This window comes from Seriola lalandi, unplaced genomic scaffold (assembly GCF_002814215.2).
Source record: "Seriola lalandi dorsalis isolate HSWRI2012SDOR001 ecotype SW California unplaced genomic scaffold, Sedor1 jcf7180002054343, whole genome shotgun sequence".
Taxonomy (NCBI): Eukaryota; Metazoa; Chordata; class Actinopteri; order Carangiformes; family Carangidae; genus Seriola; species Seriola lalandi.
This window is the reverse complement of record NW_019524896.1, coordinates 478,583-491,287: the sequence shown is the minus strand read 5'-3', so window position 1 is coordinate 491,287 and position 12,705 is coordinate 478,583. Positions and strand designations below refer to the sequence as shown.

At 40.6% G+C, this 12,705-nt stretch overlaps 1 protein-coding gene across 7 annotated transcripts in view; it reads left to right on the top strand.

Annotated features, from left to right (window-relative positions):
* Window positions 1–12,705, top strand: part of LOC111656087 (neural cell adhesion molecule 1-like) — a 241,098-nt gene that overhangs the window by 153,283 nt on the left and 75,110 nt on the right. For all 7 annotated transcript variants that reach the window (XM_087174362.1, XM_087174363.1, XM_087174361.1 and 4 more), the window contains exons 2-4: window positions 8,365–8,439; window positions 10,219–10,428; window positions 12,480–12,623. In XM_087174362.1, the coding sequence (XP_087030488.1) occupies window positions 8,365–8,439; window positions 10,219–10,428; window positions 12,480–12,623 (429 nt within the window). The remainder of the gene's footprint in view (window positions 1–8,364; window positions 8,440–10,218; window positions 10,429–12,479; window positions 12,624–12,705) is intronic.

Below are 12,705 nucleotides of genomic sequence, written 5' to 3'. Positions count from 1 at the left end.
TTAAAAAAAAAAAAAAAAAAAAAAAGAAATGACAAAAACAAAAGGAAAGAAGGAAAAAGGCTTAATGTTTTTTTTTTGTGTAGAGATCAAACCGAGGGTAACACACTGCTGGAAGCCGTGTCAGGCGTTTCTGTGGATTGACTGACAAGCCAGAGGAAGGGTTTAGTAAGATGTTGCAGAGTGTATTGGGAGCCGGTACCGAGAAGCTGTGTTGGTGGTTATTCGGTGCTGTAAAGGGTGTAGTGGAGGTTTCGAAAAGGGCCTGCCAGAATTCCGATTGAAGTTTGTGGAGAAGTTTCTTTAAGTCTGAAAGGGTGAGAGAGAGGTGAGAGGGAGAGGTGGGTCTGTTCCACGGAGACGTCCAACTCCATGTGATATCTGCTAATACAAGCGGGCTTGACGTGACGTGACTTACAGAGCTTTCAGACGGTAGAAGGAGGCTTGCAGAGGGGCTTGATGTGTGCAGGTGAGGTCATATCTGACACTCTGATACTTGATTTGTGATTGACACTATTTTTCTATGTGGTCTTTGAAAATTTTCTCTGCCCCGAAATCCAAGTTGAAGAAGTGGTTTTATTTTATCAGGTTTTTTTTTGTTTCTTCAGCACTGTAAGTGTTAAAGGTTTTGAAGGTCGGAGGATTGCTAGTTTAAATTCCTGATCTCACTTTGAAAATGTGCGATCAGGGGAAGTGAATTTTCCCACCGCACCTGTCCGCTCTGTGACATCAGCATCAATGAATGGACGGTTTGTTTGTATCTCAACCTGACACAAATCATACAAAACTGTATTCAAGCATTTGATTAACTTAACCACTTCAATGATGAAGGAATTTGCACAAATGCAGTTTCAGTACTCAAGAGGAGGCTGCTGTGAAAGAAAGAGAGTGACGACTACAAGAAAGACCTCAGAGTTAAAGATTAGAAAAAAGCGGATGAGAATAATAATCAGTTGAGTCACGTATAATTTTAGGCCTTTGATTTTTTTTTTTTTTTTTTTTCTGTCTTGCAATGCTGAGAACGGGAAGTCAGGCTCGATTCAGTCAGAGATATGGCTGTGTCCCATCTTAGCTCCAATCTATGCTTCAGTGCCCCCTCATTACAGCCCATGTGAAGTGAATACTCGCAGTAGAAAATCCCACTGGATTCCAAGAATAGATCCTACACAGCTTACTTCACCTGGTCTCAGTGGTGGTTCTCTCTGGCCGCTAAAACGCGAAATCACATTTTGAAGTGCAACTTATAGCTGCAGTTTAACATAGAGTGGCTCAGTTTAATATGGCATACCATATAATAACAAGTTTTCAATTTGAGTCTGGGCCTTCTTCCAGTTTTTCCCATCTCTCTCACATTTCAGTTGTCATACAGTTGCAAAGATGCCCCATAATATTCATATAAAATGGAATAGCATCAATTTAAGGTCAGAATTATCTCATAATGTCTCTAGAATTCATTTCAGCATTACTTCCTCTTTACTGCCTCAGGGGAATTTAGGAGGAACCTGTCTTCCCAATTTTCTGAGAGATGTAAAAATAAGATTTCCTCCTGTCGGAAAGAGAGAGTGACATCAGGTGCGTTCTTGGATCTTGCTCGGGTCTTTGTCCTCATTGTTAACGTCTTTACCTTTTGTCAGGCTGCAGTGATTTATGAGCAACAGCACTCGAGATCTACAATAGCACTTGACAGTTCATATATACAGTGAGAGAAGTGAAACCAAAATAGTGCATCTGCTGTACATCCTCCGAGAGCTGCTTCCTGTGTGTATGTGCCAGTGATGTATGCATCCCAGCGTGGCCCTACACGGTGCTGTCTGCCCCTGCATAGTGTGTGCTTGCTCCATCATGACTTGCATGTTAAGCACCAACAGCTGACTGTTGTAGCCTCCTTGTAATGGAGCCAGTCAGCACCGGCTGCCAGGCTCCAATTAGCCATGCAAACCTCCTGATCCAAGACGGGACAGAAGCTGCCTCAAACCTCAGGTTTTCCCCCAGCAGAAGCGACTACTTCTTGTTTGTTCACACAACAAACTTGCGCATCCTGAAATGAAGTAATGATGGCCCGTATAAATATTTGTGCACTTACGTAATTTGGAATTAAAAGAACTCTGCCGTTAAGATGCTAAAAGCCTATTTACAGTAGCGGGCTGTAAAGTCCATAATCCTCTCACTAGAGAATGGTCAGCACTCATATCTTCACTCTGTGGTTTTGGTCATTGTTACTAAAACCTCACAGGCGTATTTGCTTCAAAGTATGGAGGGATTATCAGCAAATTAATACACCATTGCTAATATTGCTTCTGAGCTTACCGTGAGTAGCTTCGGATGTGCTCCTCCATCGAAGTTCTTTCCCAACTTTGTCAAATTAATAACTTGAATAATGAGTCAGCTTGGCAAGCTATTAACTAGGCAAACAAAGGGTATGTGTGTGAATGTGTTAATGTTTGTATGTATGGATGTACTGTATATTCGGGTAAGAGGGTGTCAATTAATACCTCTAGTTTCTCATAACAGACCCTGCCTCTCTTTGTTTATGAAAGAATAACACCAGCGTAATTTAATTTTGATCCTGTTGGCCTGCATGCTTATGAAAAGTGAGTTTAGAATTTTAATAAGCAAAATGGTGAGAAATGGAAAAATAAATTGCGGTTTCATTGTTTTCGTGTTTATCTCTCGTTTTAATTAGAACCTGTACGGCCATTTTGTTTTTAAAAGGTAGCAACGGCAAGGTTCAAATGTTCTGTTATTGTGTTGCTTTAAGTTTGGAGGAAATGTAATTGCTCCCTGGGGGAAGTAGGACCAACAGATTGACCTCAGTGTTTCTACAATCAGGCTCCATGAAGAACATTGATTAAAAAAAATATAACTTGTGTGGCATGTTTTTCGTGTATTTACTGCTGCGACCGAGTTATAAATGTTGTTTTTAGGAGACAATTTAAAACACAGGGTTTGTAAGGAGATATTAATGAGCAAACAGTTGCTGTGAGGAGAACGGTAACTGTGGGATACCGTCCTCCATGTGGATATAGGGAAATAGCTTTCGGTATCTTGGGTTGCTGTGGCCTCTAATTGCCTCTGTGGATGGTTTCAGGGAACAACCTGTCTGTTTTTTTGTTGTTTTCTCCGAAAAAAAAAAAAAAGAAAGAACAGGATGCACTGAGGTTTGATGGTGGAAACTGTCAGCTCTGGTTATACAGTTGTGTTGCCCTGAAAAGCTGGAAAATACAAGGGACATGGCAGTGAAAGTCTAGAGGAAGAGAAAGGCAGATTGGAACTTTATTTATACAAGTATTTGTCAGAGCTGCTGTGCAGACAGAAATATCCGCAGCGGATGATTTAAAACTCTATGGGTGAACCAGAAAACCCAGATTTCCTCTTGGGGTCCTTCAGTCTGACTCACTGCATCCAAGTTAGCTAGTTATCATTAGCTGTATGTCCAAGTTCAAGCCTATAGCCTAGCCCTGCTTCAGGATATTAGCTTGACTGTGTGTCAGTAACGTCCTCTCAGGGATGATGTAAGATGCTGTTGAGTTCCAATCTCCAGTCTTAGCACAGCATTCGCTTTAGCCCACTGCTCAAATTAGCCAGAGCTCGGTCTGTTTCACTCACTGTCTTCATTCATACTGGTGCACTGATGTATTTTAATAGAATATTCCAACAATCTGGTCCAAAATATGCTTCTAATGTTGCTGCTTTGACCACACAGATGTTTTTGTTTTTGTTTTTTTTTAACTGTAGTGAGTAATGTGAGTGTATTAAAGCCACTGAAGTACAGACAGAGACAGATTCTCAAACGGTCACACTTATTACTCCAGACCGGAGCTAAGACTACCGATACATCTACACAGCTAATGACTGAGATTCCTTTTACCAGCCTCTCAACGTGAATGTCAGGGTCCTGAAGTAATGAAAGTAGCTCACGGCCTATGAATTGTGAGGTCTGGCGTTATGGTCCCGACTGGTCCCAGTTTAATAATCTGTTAAAGTATTTTTGGTTAGTATTAGTTTCACAGACTCTTTATCATTGCTTCAAAATCTTTTGGAAAAAGTCCAACTTGTCTCAAGTTCTCATTTTTGACTTAAAACAGACTCGAGTTGAGTCTCATGTCTGCAGCTCTGCCTTTTATTAAGAACACGTTCCTCTCAAAAGAACACAAATCATAGTTGGGAGGCACGGACCAATATTACTGAAGGAAAAGGGTATTATGTTTTGCATAGATCAGTGTTGTGCCAATTATGATTTAAATGAAAGCATGCAGCCATGCATATGACAACAAAGGATGTATTTCTGAAAAATATCCAGCGGGCTTTCTCTCCAAAGTCTAGATTTACAGCGATTTACAGAGTTTTCTTCCCCACATACTCCCAGATGCCTTCATGTGAAAATATGCTGATCTGCATGATAGAGGAGTCACTGTTTGTGTAAGTGCAGGGCGATGCGACTATAGGTGTCTGAGCATTCGAATGAAGAGTAAAGAAGGACTCTTGAGAGGAGACAGAGAGGTTTATGAGTCTTTAGAGAGGACTGAAAGTGAGGGCCAGGCTTAGTGGCTGGATATTAGATTGGTGTCATGAGTGAGCACATCAGGGCACAGATAGCTTCATCCTTTATCTAAGCTCTCTCTTCACTATGACAAGCACTTCTTTCTATCCGTTCTGTTAATCTACACCTCCTTCCCCCGGCTCTCCTTTGCTCCTGGGCAGCCTTCATTTACCTTTCCGCTCACATAATCTAGGTCAGGTCTTTCTTAATTTCACTGCCTTAAAGGATCATACTGGTGCTTCAGTATATTTACAATATAACTTACAATTCTGCTGATTCTAAAGCATCAATACAAGTTCATCTAAATATCACAACTTTGAAAACGTTTATAATACACATACAGTAGATTAAGGACCTACGATACAGTTTTACAACATTTACTACAAATTATAACTTGTATTTCTCTATTTTATCCAGCTTTGTATTATTTTAAAGTCCTGACCAATTCTCATATTTGTAAATCCGTCCTGACGGCAACATATCACCTTATGAAAGAGCTACGTAACACTGCGGTTTTACCTTGGACACATTCAAAAAATGCGTTGACATCCAGAGTGCTGTGCGGGGGTAAGGATGAATGGCACAGGACTTCACACTCCTTTAAATGTTTTCGTGAGGTCAGGTCACTGCGAACATGACGTTGCCTTGTATTTCAGGGGGCATGGACATTCACAATGCCTCTCTATTAAGGAGGAGGCTCTCAAAGTTGCCCCCTCTTATATATTTTCAGAAAGAGGCCGAATGTTTCATTTCCATGAATATGTGCTCTCACTGAATAAGTCTGATACAGAATAGTACTTTTTAATTTGTTTATTCAGTTTTCCTCCACCTTTTTTTTTTTTACCTGCATATTAATGACTGAACCAAGTTTTTTTATTACACAGAGTGCAAGCACCAGATTTACAATTGCCATCTGACATTAGGGAAATTAGGTTCTAATGGCTGTGATTTTGAAGAGTCTTTTTCTCTGTGTAATTTGTCTTGTATTATTTTCTCTTTTGAATATTATTGTTGGTCTCTTTACAGTTTTTTTTTGTTTGTTTGTTTAGTTTGTTTTTGTGAAAAAAGTACTTAAGTATGATCTGAAAATTATAGAGAAATTTCACATTTATTTTTGCCTACAGTGTTATAAGTAGAACCATCATGCTTTAGAACATTGGTAAGAATATTTTATGTCTCCCTGGCATTTATTTTATATAGTCTGTTAAGATGAAATATCTAAGACAATGAACAGCGTATATGACTTCAGTTTCTTGATACTTGAACCTTTTCATGTTGCTAATTAAACCTGACGACGTCTCTCGTTTTTACACCTTCATTTTATTTCTTACGATTTGTTCTCAGCAGAGACACGAAGTCACACTTTTGCTTGACGAATGAGACTCAACAGCCACTTCATCATGGAGACACAGCACAAGTGGCCATTTAGAGACATACACTGAGAAAATGGCTTTGGGAATAGCTATCTTTCCCACAGCGCCTGAACTCTTCTTTTTTTTTTTTTGTTGTTGTCTTTAGTGTTGCAGATATGATCAGTTGATTTTTGGCCAGTTGTCTCAGTGTTAGGAGGCATGGCCGGGGTTTGCATTGTATCTGTGATCTTACCAGATGAGGGAAGGAAATGGATATGTTGTTTTCTTTGTATCTACCTCCAGCCTGGAGAAGCAAACATACCGTGCATAGTGGTTCTCCTCACCTCTAGAGGCTGCATGCTAGTCTGGAACAAAGGCTCGGGCTCTCATGCAGTGTTTTACTGCAAATCAATATTTGTATGACTTCTTGACTTAGCCATATGGGAGATATTATTCCCGCCTTGAATAGTGTAATGAAATCAATACTTGAGCCTGTTGTTGACCAGGAAAATTACAGCATTTGTTGTCCGTTCAAACACTTAATTTATTTTCATATTTTCCTGACAAACGACCTGCCGTAGTTGTGTCTTCTCTCACTGGCCCGTTCGGTACAAAGATCCCGGTGTGTTGCCGTTCAGACGACCCTCCATTATGCCGGTTTTGCTTGTTTACACGAAGCCAAACATAGCAGGCTACGGCCGCTGGAGGCTCACTGCTGGAACAACGATGCCCCTCTTCCATTGCTTGTTTGTTGCTGTAAACACAAAAGCGAATTGTGTACATTTTTGCAGATATAAATGCCCCACCCAATATGTTGGCTCGAGTTCAACCTCACAGCATAATGATGATGGCTTTTCACATAAAGGAGTGTGCAGAGATAAAGAGGGAAGCGAAGGCCACTGCTGTGACTGCGGCTGTCTCCTCTTACTCACCAACATGTTTCTATAACTATGAGATTGTTGCATTATGAAGAACCAATAGCTCATATTGTGCTGTGACAATAATTGGCTACCTGTCTTGGCAAACCCTCGCAAAGTCCTTGCAAATCATTCCCATGAATTTCCTGGTGAGAATTGGGCAGAGACTGACTCACTCATTTGTGTGAAGTGGCGACATGCTGAAGGCTCAGTGGGATTTCTCTGTCAAGCTCCGGATCACGATTCAGTGGCGTTTCTGCTTCGCAGTCTGTGCTTCACTCCCATTCCACACATCACTGAAGACAGAAGTCTTACATTAAAGCATTTCACTTTCAAAAAAAAAATCATCACATCTCTCCTCAGTCTGGTGCACACGTGCAAGAGATGATTCCCTGATTAGGCTTTGAAAATTATTTCACATTTTGACACTTTGGATTTGAATACGCACGAGTTTTGAGCATGCAGGAAGGAAGAAACACCAGGTGTTTCTCTGGACTCCTTAAATATCATATTCGTGACTGTAGCTTTAGCTGATGCTGAGAAATTAAGTGCAATGGAGTTTAAGGAAAAGGATATGCTTTGATTTCTGGCATTATGCCTCCTAAATCTTCTGCCAGGAGAAGCAGGGATGGGGAAAACGAATATGTGAGCGCCCTGCAACGACTCAGTCAGGTGGCTTTTATAAACACTGAGTGAAAAAATAAATCTTTAGATAGTGTTACTGAATATACTTAATATTCCTGCAGAGGACTGAAGATCAGCTTACCACAAACTAATTAAACATGCAAAACATCCAAAATACCTCATTCTTTTTTTATTATTGTTGATAGTCAGATAATTTGCCGCACAGTCTCCATCTGTCTGCACTGTGCCTTCGTGTTATTCAGTCAGCTTATTGCTGTCATGTGGTGCCTGCTTAATGCTCTGACTTTGGAAAGTGTCAGACATTTGATTGTCACAGGGTCACAGGTGCATGATTCATTAGCAGCTTACACTTTGAAATGTGTGTGGCAAGAGGTATAGCGTCTTATGAGTGAATCACAAGGCCAAGGATGCTATTATCTCAGTTCTTTGTGATAATGCAAATCACTCAGTATCCAGCCCTACAGTATAACCTTGCTCAACAGTGTGGGATTGGGGGGGGGGTTGTAAATAAAAAAGAAAAACCTGTGTTATTGCTGCGCCTAGGCGAACAAGATGGCCAACAATCGTAATTCAATACCATCGTCTTAATCGCCTCATTTTAACTCCTCTCTAATGTCAATGATCGCACCGTTAGCAAGGCTTTCTCTGTTCCATATATCCCCAACAAGTAAGCCCGCAAACAACCTGTCAGTTCAACAGGGTCCTAGTAGAAAATGTGGATTCAAAACCCATCTGCACAGGGAGATGTTGCACTCTAGTGACCATAAAGATTTCATTCATAGAGGGTATATGCATGAAAAATGGTTGCTCTTTTGAGCAGGCGTGTATTGTGCTTTGCCCCTGTGTCACCGTTTGTCCTGAAAGAACCAGAAAATAATGTGTATGTTTGTCCTTTCTGCTTTTCTTTATCCAGCCGCCATCCAGGTGGAAATCACTCCGACGCAAGGAGAGATCAGCGTAGGAGAGTCCAAGTTTTTCCTCTGCGAAGGTAAGAGCGCATCCTGGGTCACAGCTTGATGGATGTGTCGTCTCATGTACGTACTGTACAATGCAACAGTATTAATTGAGGTTATTTGAAGACAGTGACACAAGTCAGTTTAAATAATGACACTGCTATACACGTGAATGTACCCTCATTAGGAGTTAAGTGTTAAAGAAATTCGAGACAAGACAAGGCGGTGCTTTAAAAAAGGATATCAGTTTATTCTGAGATCACAGTCAGGTAGGGAAGAGGGCTTTTGAGAGGTGGGAGAGAGGTGGGAGAGCGGCGCCGTCTGAAGAGATAACGAGAGAGAGGTCTTGTACTTTCACTGTGTTTTCAGTGTACTGTACATGTGCAGCTATCAGCTTGTCTGAAATCCAGGTGGTATATGCATTAGGTAAGTCAGATGTCTGACATTATAGAGCAATCTGTACATGGATAAATCCATGTCAGTCAGAGGTAAGATATTATAAAACTGTGTCTGGAGAGCCTGTAAATTAATGGTTTGTTTGATCCAAATTGATGTTCAAAGCACCACTCGAAAATCTGTATCATTATCTCTTAGCAGACCCAGTGTCCCCATCACGCCACAGAATATACTTAGAAGTTTTCTTTGGAATTTCTTCTTTGTACCTAAGAAATATATGTGAAAACTGTTCACAGTGAGGTCTAGTTCTGCCCGGCGCTGATCCGAGACAAAACAATCTCAGGTCGGCAAAGAATCTGCCGATGGACGCGGTTCATCTAGTTTGACCAGATCCCAAACGTGTCATGACCTCGTTGATTTTTCCCGTTGCTAAAAATAAGATGTGCTTTTAATCACAGCGCAGCGGAGATGAGTCATATCCAATGAGAGTGCAGCAGTAAACTGAGGGCGGGGAGTGGAGGAGGCAGCCGACACACAATCTCTGCACTAATGTGGACACTGTTTTTTCCAGATTACTTAATTAGATTTTTTTTTTTAATACAAATTTTGAGCTCCACAAGCTAAATTCTCTTCACCTCCATTTTACTGGAGTTGAGGCAGAAATCTCAGAAGCGGATGACTCAAAACCTGGAGCACTAAAACCAAAATGATCCACATGGCTGTATGTGTCATTAAAAATATACCGTATGTTTTCTATAGTTTAGATGAACTCACCCTTTAAAAGGTCCTTGTACTGAAATACTATAAAATTGGTTTGAACTGTTGACCTGTTGCTACATTACAACTTGCAGAGAAACGTCTGTGAAGAGCTCAGTGTCGTTGTGCATGTGGAATATGAAGCCTTGACTTTAAATTTCTTTTAAGCTGTAGCTTGAACTCCTAATTCCCTCATTGAAAAGAATGTCAAAATGCGTTTAGGACTCTTTGTGTTCCTCAACACATGAGAAGGCGTTAATGTTCTCAGCTTGCACTCGTGCTTATAAAAAATGAATGATGTGGGAAAGTTGTTTGATTTTTCTTTTAGAGAAATCTGCCTCCTACTGAATAATCCTATGTCCAACTAGCAAAGAGAAACTATTTACAATTACAAATCTTTTATGTTGTAATTACCATATTTGGTCTGATGTTGAAAAGACAGCTACTGTAGGACGTTTGGGTTTTGATTTAACAATAATGTTTCCAAGATATTTACAACGAGAATTCTTTATGGAGTGTACATATTCTCTTTTTAGACTTGTAGAAGTAATAATGACTTGACTGATCATGAGAGCACAGAGTCTTGCTCAAACTTGTTGAAGTAATTGTTCTGTCATGATGTTTTTCTTTGCCTCATTCTCTTCTCATCTCCTGCTCTGCAGTGGTGGGAGATGCTAAAGACATAGACTGGTATGCCCCCAGCGGCGAGAAGATCTTTCCCAACAGGCCAGACATTTTTGTGAGCCGCAGTGATGAAAGCACGTCGACCCTCACCATATACCACGCCAATGTGGACAGCGCTGGCATCTACAAGTGTGTGGCGAAGAACGCGGACAAGGAGGCTCAGGCCACGGTCCAAGTGAAGATCTTCCGTAAGTCTCAGAGTCCTGGAGTCTGTCTCTGGTCGAATAATGCAGTCAGAGTGTCTTTAAAAGAAGCAAATCATTACCACAGCCAGATACAATCATATCATAAAAAATCATATCAAAATAACGTGTAGAGAAAGTATTCACATTGCTAGACCATGCACTTCATAAGCAATCTGCCTGTGAGATCCCCTGTAGGTTTTTGAATGAACAGTTTGCTTTGTGAAATTGCTGTTGACTCCTCGCAGTCATTTTGTCAGTTGTTTGAAGGCAGTACATTCAAATCGAAGCAAAGGTGGACACGGCCGGATGCAGACAGGGTCAGGCTCAGAGTGTTAGCCCGAGCAACCTGCCAGTCAAAGCAAATCCACCTCACAGCATCCCACTCCGAGCCCTAACAGAGACAGCTTTCGAAAATTGCTAGCAAGATACACATAAGAAGAAATGCAATTGGACATTGAGGTCCAAACTTCTGTCTTGAGGGAAAAAGTATTTCAGTTATTTATTTATTTATTTATTTATTTGTTCATTGGGAAACCAACTAGTGGATTTAGGGGAACTTCATTTTTAGGTACAGTTCTTTCTAACCGGCTTCCTTATTTCCTGTGGTGGCTGCTGCTTGGTGTCAACACCAGCATTTTATTTTGAAATATGACAAATTACAGAGAGCGATGTGTGATTGTACAGGAAAATACTTTGCATATCTGGCCATAAAGACGAGCTAAAAATGTTTCATGATATCACATCCTGCCTGTTTTCAGAAAATAAAAAGATAATTCTGTTGCAGCAGCAAATGCATTTTGTTAGAAATATAATGTCTCCTGGATTTGTTGCTGTTTTTTTTTTGTTTTTTTATCAGACAGTTGATAGTGGAGAAGGAGACAGGAAACAATCTGTTCCCTCTGTTTAGTTACTTAAACTCAGAAATAACAATGCGTACAACACATGCCAGAAAAAGGAAAAACACAGAGGAGACTACAAGCGAGTAAAACTTAGCTAGTGGAGAACAGTTTAAGACAGTAAGTGTGTTTAAAACTGTCCATTGAATTAAAAAAAAAAAAAAAAAAAAAAAGTAGAAGGGGTCAGTAAGGTCAAGCCCCAGACTAACTCAGGCATTAATGAGTCTGATGGATATGAGCACAAAGCTTGACATGCCCCGGCTTGGTCCTGAATATGAGTCACTTGTATCTGCGGCCAGAAGGTTAATGTCTGTATTGGTTGTGTAGTGTGTGTAGGTGTGTGTGTGTGTGTGGGGTATCTGAAGCTATTTGTAGTCCTTTCATAGTATAAAAACATAGCTCTTCCTGCAACACTGTCTCCTAGAAATTACATTTGTGTTCTACTACATGGTTTTACCATATAAATTCAAATGGAAACATAATTGCCACCTGGATTATGTCCACTGGCAACGTGTTTTTTTCCAGTCAGTATAATCCAGGAAGTAATTCATTTTCGTTTGAATCCATTTGAATGCAAAACCATTGAGGAGAATATAATGTCATTCCTTAGCTTAGCTTCCAATTTATCTTTAAAGACGTCGATCCCAGAATTATTCATGTATAGACATATGTTCAAAAGGCCTTAAATGTATACAGCAGATGAAAACGTGAAGTCATGCCATCATGTCTTCCAAGACAATTAAGTCCTCTTTGGTTAAATCTCCAAACAATTAATTAACATGTCCTCTTCAGACAAAAAACAGCTCTGTGTTAAAAAAAAAGAAAATGCAAAGGGTTTTGGCACAACCAGAGAAGTCCCATTTTCTTTTTTCACTCTGCTGTTGTCTGTCTCAGTGTGGACCTAGAGTCTTTGAGTTGTCTTTACCTCAGCTACCTTCCCACACCATCTGTGAATTCATCAAATTTAAACCAACAAAACTTTTATCAGAAAAGCAGAAGCTCAACCATATGGTGCATCATTACGCCGCTAATCAGCTATAAGATTTTTTTCATGCAGTATAAATTTACCACGAGAGTTTCCACCTCAGAAGTGTCAGTCTGAACATGGAGATATTTATAAACATGTATAACGTATGCGTTTGTCTCATTTCCCTACAGAGAAGATCACTTTCGAGAGCGCTCCGAGCCCACAGGAGTTCAGCGAAGGCGATGATGCCGACATCGTCTGCGATGTGGTCAGCTCGCCGCCGCCCACCATCATTTGGAAGCACAAGGGCTCCAAGATTCAATTTGCCAAAGACGGTGAGCCAGTCCAAATAAAACCGTTCCAATGCTTGTGCTTACTTTCGCACCTCCAACCCGCCATCGCATCCCCCACCCCCCC